Genomic DNA, 12,068 nt, shown 5'->3' with positions numbered 1-12,068 from the left:
AAACTGGTATGAAACCTGCCTTAGTTGGTTTCAGAGGGCTTCAAATGCCTCTCAAGCTGGTGTCATATTAGGTGTATTACCTATAGTTATTTCGTGGAGGCTTTGGATTAGGAGATGTAAGGCCCGTATGGAAGGGAAGATGGAATCTGGTCAAGTTGTGTGGCAATCTATCAAACAGTGGGTGGGCGTTATCTGTCAAGGGTTTTCAAAGCCTAAGAAATTTACTCAAACTGACTTTTACATTCTTAATTGTTTCAATATACAAAAAGTTCCAATCAAGCAACAACAAATTAATTACATAGCATGGTCTAAGCCGGATCAAGGCCGTGTGAAGCTAAACACGGATGGTAGTAGTCTAGGGAATCCAGGTGAGTCAGGGGCAGGAGGTGTGATTCAGGATATGCATGGGAGGTTGCTGTTAGCATTTGCTAAGAATCTCGGGTTTGGTAATAGCACTTATGCGGAGTTAAGAGTGCTGTTGGAAGGTGTCAAACATTGTAAAAACATGAATTTCAGTGCAGTTGATATAGAAATGGATTCTAAAGTGATTCTGGCATGGTTAGATAAGAACAGATGCGGTAGCTGGTATTTGGAGGATTTTTGGGAGGAATTGCAACTTCAGCTCATTACTATGGATGTACGGTTTATGCACATTCATAGGGAAGGAAATGCTACTGCGGATTGGTTAGCTAGAAGGGGAGCAAGTGATGGTGATATGGAATGGCAGAGTATGGGGGAGGTTTCTCCTTTGTTACGGGGTTTGATTAGAGTTGATAAATGGGGTCTCCCTTCAATCAGGCGGAAGAACTAGTTGAGTTAAACTGTGCGTGTTGCGGGTTGCTGCTGGTTTGCATTCGTGCAGATGTATGTTTCGTGGAGGAGGCGTTCGGGTTTCTGTCGTGTGTTGTATTTATAGGCAGTTTTTTTGAGTAGCAGGTTTTTGGTTAGGTTAGGATGGGTCTGCTGTTTTAGGTGGTTTTGTAATTTTGATTTTGGGTTTTGGTTTAGATATAAGGGATGTTTGTAATTCTCGAGTCTCGGTTTTGTAACTACGGTTTTCCTCCGTCATAAGTGAGGTTTTTTTAATAAAATTGGGACGGGATAACTAATGGACAGGTGGCTTCCGACTCTTCTATAAAAAAAAAAAAGGTACGTACTGTCTAATTCATAGTATATATTTTATTTTTGGTGTCTTGAGATTTGTCATCTTATATATATATATATGGATCTTATTTTCTCCGCATCTCTTTCTTAATTTTTACGTCACCTTTGGGCTTCGATAATAGAAATGTTATAGTTATTGGATTCGATAAAAAGGGTAAGAACTCAAGTCTCTGGAATTAATATGCGTGTGTGAGTGTTTACTCTCTAAAAGCACTATTCAATATTACATTTATAATTCCTTAAAATTATTATAAAATCTAAAGAATCTCCCCCTTCTAAAATTATTACAGTTATGGCCGGTGCATGTTGTCTTCTCAATCCTTGCTGGAAATATATATGTTCCAAGAATTACCTATAAAAAAAAATAAATATATGTTCCGAGAATTGTATACAAATTAAGCTTGGAAAGGTTGCAACTCCATATGTGCAGGTTCTCTCGTGGGTACTGTACATGTTGTAATACTCAATTGGACATTGGTACATTAATTCTTCATTTTCCTTACATAACCCTTCAATTGTTTCGATCAAGCTGGATCGCATGTGCAGAATTTCCGTATTGAACCGAGAAAAAACATGATAAGAATGTTCAAGAAGTAGATGCATGATGATAATTTGTCAATCCCAAATTGTAATTAAACACGTTAATATACAATGAAAGTCGTAACTTTCTCCTTCGAGGGAGGAGATCATTTCATCATACTTGTATCTTTTACTTTTGACTACTTTACACATTCATTCCATATATGGATTTCATTATTTGAAGGAAAACATTTTTCGTTTTTTATAAATTAGAAAATATCTGGAGGTCACAATCTATTATATATAACATGGATTATGAGAGAATCCCAACAACTTCTAATTCCAAGATGGGTTTATTCGATTTGAAACTCAAACATAATACACATAGTACACACATACGCAATGAAACAACAACAGAGCATAAAAGAAATTAAAAAACAAACACTGCTACATGAGAATCTGAGGACTCCCAGTTTTATTGAAAAGCCGATACTAAGCTAAATGATGTGCAAACACAAGGCTCAATCATCGCTCCACTGGATAAACCTACATCAACCATTTCAAACGGGGTTTTGTTTTTGTCAAAATGGTGATAGTGAAGACAAAGGTGGAGGCGATTCCTGAGTATTTGAGAAGTTGTCATTTGAATTATTAAGCCGTGCTTGCATCATGATTAGTAAGACTGTGATCAAGATGGAAAAGCATGTGTGGATTAATCCATTCAAATTCAGCCTAGTGAGAAGACGGCGAATTCGAACTTTGATTTCGTGCATTTGACAAAGACGGTTGATCTTTTCGATTTGCTTGGTCATGTAGCAATCCTCTTCATCAATATCAAACACTAGCTCTTTAGTGAGTCTATTGAAAAGATTCGCCACCTCCTGGTCTCCACCCATTGCATGTTTAATAATCTCGACATCACGAAGAATCTTGACATCCTCGACCGTATCCATTATGCTATCCAAGAACAACGCCAGACAGCAAAAATATGGATCTACATCGCAGTTGTTCTGTTCATAGGCTATCAAGTTCCTCAACACAGGGTTGGTGCTATCATCGATGACAATAGTTGGAATCTTTAACGTTTTGCCTTTAAGCTGTATGTTGAGAATGCTACCAGAATTTTTTTGGAACTTAATACCAGCATAACTAAGTGTTTTGGCATTATGCACCCAACCTTTCCCAGGAAGCTTAAGATGTGATTTTTTCTTTTCACTCTTTGCAGGCTTCGGCGGGCATATATTATCCCCTGAAATTAAAGTAGAGTGAAACAAAGCTAATAGATGTATATACTCGCCATTGGCGTGCTTGTTCAACGTCCATGTTTCAAATTTGTCCTTCCCAATCCTCAAGGGTTCAAAAAACCTGAGAGCAAGCATATTCAGAGTTTCCTCCCCCGTCAAGGTAGTAAGTTCAAAAATCTTCTGCAGCACAAACATAGGGAGTTGGTTCTCAAGCAAAAGCAAATCACGAGAGATATTTGTCCGCATCCAACGTGTTTTGAAAAAGGGCTCCCCCACATATTTTTTCTGCAAGAAGTTAAGAAATATAATTGTGATCAGTTTGCATGCCTTCATGTGATCATAATTGCTAAAGGGAAAATTAGAGCGAAAAACAAACTGAATTAGAATGTATAACTAATTAATACCTCGTATAAACGCAGGAGTTCTACAATGAAGCAACCGTCGAGGAGCATCATGTGCACAAAATCATCAGGTTTTATAGCCTGAAAGTCATATGCATAAAAATCTCTTGTCTTTTCCTCCAATTCTCTCATGGCATTTTTAAGACATTTTTCAAGGCTAGGCTGCCCTGTTCGGTTTCGAATTAGGCGATCAAGAAACTGCCGTTTTTGAGTTTGCATGGCTTGTAGACTTGGTTCATTATGATGAAATGGACCAATGGAGACAATCATGGGGACGTAAGCTCCTTTGTCGACTTTGAACATAGGTACAGGAACCTTCAATGTTGACCATCCTGATCCGCTAATGATAACATGATTTTGTCTCTCATTATCCAGGATTCGGATAGCATGCTCAGGAACAACTATTCTTGATTGACTCTCTTCATAATTTGGATTGTCATCTTCTTCTCCACCAATGCCAGAATTAGCAGCTGCTTCTTCATGACCAATATTGCCGAAAGTTGGGTCCAAAACTACATTTAAAGTACTCCCACAATTTGATTGTTCGTTACTGGTTTCAAATTCCTCTCCCTCATCTTCCATTTCTTTCAATAACTAGCACTTTTAGTTCTTCTTAATTATTACGAAAATGCTGAAACTTAGTTCGCAATAGTTGTTAGATCTGTACCATAAATAACGAACATATAATCACAATGTGCTGAGATTCTAATTAAGACCATATATAGAAACTTAATGATCATGATCGATGTAAAAACATGATGAGGCTGAGATCCACAATGCATGGCCTAGTAGTCCTGGATATATAATTTATTCAAATAAAATTTTATGGAATGAGTTTATCACGAACTAAAATTTTCAAACCAATGACTACAATAAGAAAAATGAGTATGTGTGACGAATTATTTAAGACGAAAACATACTCATTTTTGCAGGAAATAGTTATTTTTTCGAGAAATAACTAGCCACAAATAAACAGTTTTATTGCTTATATTAAATGAGTACCATACATACTCGGTCGGAAATTGGAAGAAAAAACATCCATTCATATTTAATTAACTATATATATATATATATATATATTCTAAATGAGCATTTAAATATCTCATTGATTATATTTAAATTATAAGATGAAAATTTTACCTGTAATTATATATGTTATAGACCAATTTGGATTCAAAAGTTTAATTAGATGAGTAGTGAATATATATATATATATATATATATGTATATTTAGAATAATTTTATTTGAAGATTTTTATTGTAAGCACCATCTACATGAGGTTTTGGTTTCACAATATCACTAAAAATATCGTACGTAGCTTATATATATAGCCCTCTGTGTATAAAATTATCAACCCTAATTCCAAATATTGGCTCCATATATATATATATATATATATATATATATCAGGCCAGATATCTACTAGCCTCAACGTCTTACAGATAGCTGAAATCAGATATATGCAGGAGGGTCAAGAGGCCAGACATCTACTAGCTAGTCTCAACTCGCATGTGATCATCACGTCGATATGCATGCATGCTAGTAGCGCTGTAATATACAGAAGATCAAAAATTGATTATGAAAACTATCAATCGAGCTATAAAAAAGGACCTTTTTGTATTTTACATCAAGCAATATATATGTAGATCAGAGTACTGACCCTGATCAACATAACAGTAATAGAGGTACCTCATCAACTGTCCGTCAACAGATTCTGGTTCGTCTTATGTTTTCTGGAAATTTACGTAATTATATAATTACCTGAAGTTAATTAATCACGTAAGACTGAATATATAAATAATATATATATTTTATTAGTTCGAACTAATAAAATAGAAAAAAGGATAATGGACATGTTTACATGATAAGAAGAATACATATGAAAAATAGCAAACAACGTACATACGTAGAGTACTAATCATAAGTACAATAAAAACAGCTAGCAAAAGCTCTGAAAATACGAAAGGTACGTACGCACAAGACGTACATGATATAAATATATATTAAATTGTAATATGTTTTTTAATATAAATAAATTTTACACATCAAACTAAATCAAAATTAATTTATAAATTTATTTTTATATAAAGTTTTTTATGGATCATGTAAAACTCCTATTTTTTCAAGAGCGGTAGAATTGTCAATTTGGAGCATAAGCTCTTTACTATTGGACTCATTAGGGGTGGGCAGCGGGGCCCCGCCCCCGCTGCCCCGACCCGCTTCCGCCCCGCCTCCGTTAGGCGGGGCGGATCACCCCGCCCGTCAGATGCGGGCGGCGGGGCCACCCGCCCGCATCTGGGGCAACATCCGGGGGCGGGGGCGGGCTGGGGTGACCCCCGCCCCGGATATAACCCGCCCCGCCCCGCGGATATTATTATATATAATATATATAATTATAATTATATATAATTATATTATATATTATACGTTATTTACATATATTTAAAAAAAAAAAAAAAAAAAAAAAAAAACCCAGGCATGAAACGACGTCGTTTCATGCCTGGGTTTAAAATTAAAACCGAAACCCTTCGTCCCTTACGCAGCTCCCCCTACTTCGCATCTCAGTTCTCACCTCTCGGCTCTCACTCTCGCTCGCAGCGGCGCAGCCTCGCTCTCGCCTCTCTCTCTCTCTGAGTTACTTCTCGCAGCCGTGAGCCGCCGCCCGGTCCATCACCTCTCTTTCTCTCCGGTTCATCTCTCTTCATCTCCGAAGGTAAGCCGTAAGAAACCCAAATTTTTAAATCAATTTTTTTTTTATTTACATATTTAATGGAGATTGGAGGAAGGATGGGGTTTATTGGAGATGGAGGATGGGATTTTGTGAATTGTGTGCTGTGGAGTTTAGATTGTGCATGTGGTTTGATCTTTGAAATTTTGAATGTGACCCGTGAATTGTGTGCTGTGATTTTTTTTTTTTTTTTTTTTTTTTTGCATTATATAATGTGTGTAAATCACTGAATTTCAATATTATTGTGTCTAGGGCTCCAATCCGAAACCCTAAATTAATTTAGGGGTTTTAATCTTTGAAACCCCTAAATTAATTTAGGGTTTCGAAATACCCTAATTTAATTTAGGGGTTTTAATCTTTGAAACCCCTAAATTAATTTAGGGTTTCGAAATTCCCTAAATAGCCCAATCCGAAACCCTAAATTAATTTAGGGGTTTTAATCTTTGAAACCCCTAAATTAATTTAGGGTTTCGAAATACCCTAAATTAATTTAGGGGTTTTAATCTTTGAAACCCCTAAATTAATTTAGGGTTTCGAAATTCTCTAAATAGCCCAATCCGAAACCCTAAATTAATTTAGGGGTTTTAATCTTTGAAACCCCTAAATTAATTTAGGGTTTCGAAATACCCTAAATTAATTTAGGGGTTTTAATCTTTGAAACCCCTAAATTAATTTAGGGTTTCGAAATTCCCTAAATAGCCCAATCCGAAACCCTAAATTAATTTAGGGGTTTTAATCTTTGAAACCCCTAAATTAATTTAGGGTTTCGAAATACCCTAAATTAATTTAGGGGTTTTAATCTTTGAAACCCCTAAATTAATTTAGGGTTTCGAAATTACCTAAATAGCCCAATCCGAAACCCTAAATTAATTTAGGGGTTTTAATCTTTGGAACCCCTAAATTAATTTAGGGGTTTAATCTTTAAAATTGCTATGCATTAGGGGTTTAAAAAATTAATTTAGGGGTTTAAAAACAGAATTTGATGTTCCCTACCAAATTGAACAAAAAAAAAAAAAAAAGAATGCACTAGGGTATTTCGAAATTCAATATAATGAATTAAGATGAAATATATATATATATATATGAAATTATGAATGTCAAGTGGTACTTTTTTTTATTCTACTTTTTTTTTTTTTTTATGTTCATTATAATTTATATAGTTGCTATGCTTATGCCTTATAGTCTTTCAAGTTATAAATATATATATATATATATATATATATATATATAAATAACTAAAACCACTATAAGTCTTTTTATAACTTGAATAATTAATGTGTCTTTTTAATGCCTAAAATTTATGACTTTAAATTTTTTACAATTGTTTGATGAATTATATATATAATTATAATTTTTTATTCTAATTTTTTTTATGTTCATTATATATTTGCTATGTTTTCTATAATTTCAGATTTGTTGTTTGCTTGAGTTATGGATATGCCAGCAGATTCTAGTGCGAGCTCTCCTTTCCAGGCCGAGGGCACCCCTACCCCTACCCCTACACCTACACCTACCCCTCCTAGTCAAACCCCTACCCCTAGCCCTACGGCACCTTGCCCCGCCCCCAAGCCCAACAAGAAACCTGCTTCAATAGTTTGGAGTCATTTCACCAAACTAGAGGGTGGTGACTCAAGTAACCCCCAAGCCAAGTGTAACTATTGTGGAAAAATTTATGGATGTCACTATAGGAAACATGGCACCTCACAATTAAAGGTGCACTTAGAAGAGCAATGCAAAAAAAGTCCAATATTAAGATCATTACAAGACAAAAGCCAATCTAGGCTAGAAATTGGACTTAAAAAAATGGCGGATGAGACTAGTGGGGGTGCAACTTTGAAGGGGTATACTAAGTATGATCCCGATGAGTGTAGAAGACACCTAGCTCGTATGGTCATAATGGACGAGCTACCTTTTCAAATTGTTGATGGGAAAGGGTTCCAAGCGTATTCTCGCTACTTGGAACCAAGGTTTAACATTCCTTCTCGCCACACGGTGGCAAAGGATGTAAAAAAACATTATTACATTGAAAAGGAGAAGTTGAGGGGTCAATTGGCGGATCAATTTGTTTGTCTCACCACTGACACTTGGACATCGATCCAAAATTTTAATTATATGTCTTTGACTGTACATTTTATTGATTGTCATTGGACATTGCAAAAGAAAATTATAAAATTTTGTAAAATCACCGATCATAAGGGTGAGACAATTGGAAAGGCCTTGGAGGCCGCAATAAAGGAGTGGGGGTTGACCCGAGTGGTTACAGTCACAGTCGATAATGCCTCGTCTAACGATGTTGCATTGGGACATCTAAAGACCTATCTTAGAGAGGCAAATAAGACACTCATGGGTGGTGAGTGTCTGCATGTGAGATGTGCGGCACATATTCTGAATCTGATTGTCACTGATGGTTTGAGAGATCTTCATGACTCGATTGCTCGGGTTAGGACTGCTGTGAGATGGGTGAGATCTTCTCCTTCGAGGTTGGACAAATTCAAGGTTGCTGCGAGATCTGCGGGCCTAACATCTAAGAGGGGCCTTTGTACTGATATGCCTACACGATGGAACTCAACATTTCTGATGTTGGAGGCGGCCCAAGAATATAAGCTGGCATTTACATTATTGGGTGACGAAGACATCCAATATGTTAAATATTTTGATGATCACGGGGGATTGGGGAAACCCGTAGAGGATGATTGGGAAATTGTAACTAATTTTGTAGAGTTTTTGAGGCTTTTTTACGATGTCACCATGAGGCTATCTGGAACTTTGTACCCTACATCCAATATTGTATGTCAGCAAATATGTAAGGTAAAAGAAGAATTAGATGACATGGTCGCGGGTGGTCACATTAGAATGCGGGAGATGTCATTGATTATGAGGACAAAGTACGACAAGTATTGGGGAGATTTAACGAAGGCTAATATTTTGTTATATGTAGCTGTCATCTTTGACCCGAGGTATAAGTTGGATGGCATGATATTTGGATTGGGCCTTGCGTACGGGCAAGTATGGGCAGAGCTTATTGCAGCAAGGGTTCGGGAAACCCTTACTAGATTATTTGATGAGTTTTCCACCCTGCGGGGTGGTAATATTGCGGCACCTACACCTACCCCCTCAGCCTCAAGCTCACAGTTTCCTGAAGTCGAGGTTGGGAAAAGACGTAGATTGGAGTGGGGTGAGAGGTATGAGCAGACCCCCTTCCTTCGGAGTTCTATAGAGGCTCAGTCAGAGATAGACAGATACTTAGCAGCAGAGATTCTACCATTTTCCCGAGATTTTGATATATTAAGTTGGTGGAAGGTGAATGCCGTGAAGTATCCCATCCTTGGAGAGATAGCCCGCACACTTTTGGCCATCCCTGTTAGCACAGTAGCCTCAGAGTCAGCCTTTAGCACGGGAGGACGTGTATTAGATTCATTTCGGAGTTCATTAGCTCCTGCCACTGTAGAGGCTTTGATTTGCACGCAGAATTGGATCAAGGGAACTCCAATTCATGTTCCGGATGTTCTTGAGTATGAGAAGGCCGACGTCGAGGAGGATAGTGATGATCAGTTTGGATCTGGTATTTATTTTAATTTCATTTTATAATTTCTTATTTTAATTTATTTATTTTCATTTAATTGGTATTCATTAATTTGATTTCAAATTTAATACTTATAGTGATACATGAGACGACGTCTACGGCTACCTCCGATGCAGTATGACTTTGTATTGGACCCACCATTGTCATGGTTTGCACTTTGCACAATTTCTTCCATAATTGTTTTTTGCATTTAAAATTTTGTTTCATCTTTATAACTTTTTAATTCTAATTTGTTTTATTTTTAACTTATTAATATTTCAGGTTTTATAACTTATTGACTTTTATGATCTTGATTTTCAGTCTCACAGCAATCGACATAACTCACCACTCAGTGAACTCACCGCTACGGCTCCACCCCAAAATCAAATTGATCAAATTGAAAAATTATGATTTTATTCATTTAACATTGATTGTAATGTTGCTACAATAGTTAATTGTATAATTTGTAATATTTATTTCTTTTAGAGGAGTTTGTAATAGTGTAATAGTTTATTAGTTCTCTTAATTTGTATAATTGTGAACAAAATATTTTAACATAGTGCCTTACTGCCTTAGTGATGATTACTACTTAATTAGTTAATAACGTAATAGTTCAATGTATGATTCTATATATCCCTTATATATATATATATATTTTTTTTTCCTGTTTTTAAATATATATACTTTTTAATCTAAATAATGGGCTCAAATGGCCCAAAAACGAATTCTGGGCCCAAAGTGGCCTAAAAACCGATTCTGGGCCAATTAGGGCCCAGAAAAATGTACTGGGCCGAAGGCCCAGTATGGGGGCGGGGGGTGCGGACGGGTGGGGGTCCACCCCCGCACCCCGGCCCAACGGACGGGGGACCCCGCCCCCGCCATGCGGGGGCGGGGTCCGGGGAGAAATTCCCCACCCCCGCATATGCGGGGGCGGGGGGCGGGGAGGGGTGGCCCCGCCCCGTAGGGGGCGGGTATCACCCCTAGGACTCATTCATTCTATGATAGCGATGCATCATATATTGTACGTAAACGCGTAACTTTCATTTTCAATTACTTTTTAATTAATTAAGAGAAATAGTTTGTACAAGTTTGAAATAGACAAATTTCATACAACTCTTTATAAAATAGTAGACCCCACCTTAAAACAATGTAAAAAAACTATTATTTTATTACTAGACTCACTTTTTTACAAAAAGTTTGTATATGACTTGTATCTAACAATATTACTCTTTATTTAAAATTTATCTATTTAAAACTTGTATCTAACATTATTATAGCATTACTGCTTGATATATACTTGAAGTTACGCTAAACTTCAATGAAGAAAGAGCCAGAAAGAGAAGAAATTGCGAGGCAAGTCACGTTAAGTCAATCTACCAAGTCAATTTCCTATTGTGATCTGTTCTTGCGCGGGATAATTATTCCCACGTCAATTAGTCTTAGTCAATTTATTTTCCACACGAGTCTACGTCATGATTGAGAGCCTCATGCCCCTTATGCACGAAATGTTTTGGACGGATTGGTAAATTATCACTTATCTAAAATCAATGTGTATTATGTGAAAGGTATATATCTTGTTTTTAGAGAAGCTTAAACGATACTCAGTTTTATTACTAAACTACTGGAGAAATACCTTCAATTAGTATACAACTGTTAAAAATACTAGATCAAAGTACAGCAAAAGTCATATTATCTCGTCGGAAATATCTTAGATCTAGTACAATTGTTTCATAGATTTTTCGTCATCATTGTTCATCTGAAATCTTTACGTCGATGGTACAATAAAAACAGCTAGCAAAAGCTCTGAAAATACGAAAGGTACGTACGCACAAGATGTACATGATATAATATACCAATATGCATGGATAAACAAATATATGTATACATGCATGGAAAAAGTCATATATATAATTACTAAGCTGAGATGAAATAAAATAATAATGCATGAGATTAAAGCAGCCTAGATCAGAGGATCTTATTAAACTTAAGATAGATCAGAGGATCTTATAAAAAAAAAAAAGATAGATCAGAGGATGTACCATGCATGCATGCATTCGCGGCCAATGTAATTTGTTGGGATTGACCTCTGTGCTTGCATGGTCTCCCTCTCTTCCCCCCTCTCGATCATCTTATAAACCCAAAATTCCAGCAAGTGGAGGGAGCTTCCATTCAGGGCAGGTCGTATCTGCTCGATCGTCATTTAATTAGAACCATACATAGGCTATCTTTTTATTATTGTCTTTTGGCTCTTCACTAGCTACTTGATCTCTATGCATGCTTAAAAAATATGGCCAAGTTTGCGTAGAAAACAGGGCGACCGACATGTCATCCAAATTCATATTTTGTTTTTTGTTGGGAGCTTTGGTCCAACTGATTATATGTGCTTTCACACTTGGAATTTTGGTCTCTAAAATATGGCCAAGTTTGCGTAGAAAACAGGGCGACCGAC

General features: G+C 36.6%; 1 protein-coding gene across 1 annotated transcript; it reads right to left on the bottom strand.

Moving 5' to 3' along the window:
- Window positions 1-2,264: 2,264 nt before the first annotated feature.
- Window positions 2,265-11,829, bottom strand: LOC121242470 (UPF0481 protein At3g47200-like). The gene is made up of 4 exons (XM_041140316.1): window positions 11,659-11,829; window positions 4,990-5,062; window positions 3,332-3,989; window positions 2,265-3,212 (listed from the first exon to the last, which is right to left on the bottom strand). Exons 3-4 carry the CDS (start codon window positions 3,908-3,910, stop codon window positions 2,265-2,267), a joined length of 1,527 nt encoding a protein of 508 aa, XP_040996250.1. The 5' UTR covers window positions 3,911-3,989; window positions 4,990-5,062; window positions 11,659-11,829.
- Window positions 11,830-12,068: the final 239 nt, after the last annotated feature.

This window comes from Juglans microcarpa x Juglans regia, chromosome 8D, assembly GCF_004785595.1.
Source record: "Juglans microcarpa x Juglans regia isolate MS1-56 chromosome 8D, Jm3101_v1.0, whole genome shotgun sequence".
In the NCBI taxonomy this organism is placed as follows: Eukaryota; Viridiplantae; Streptophyta; class Magnoliopsida; order Fagales; family Juglandaceae; genus Juglans; species Juglans microcarpa x Juglans regia.
The sequence above is the reverse complement of the archived record's forward strand: the minus strand, read 5'-3'. Positions and strand labels throughout refer to the sequence as shown.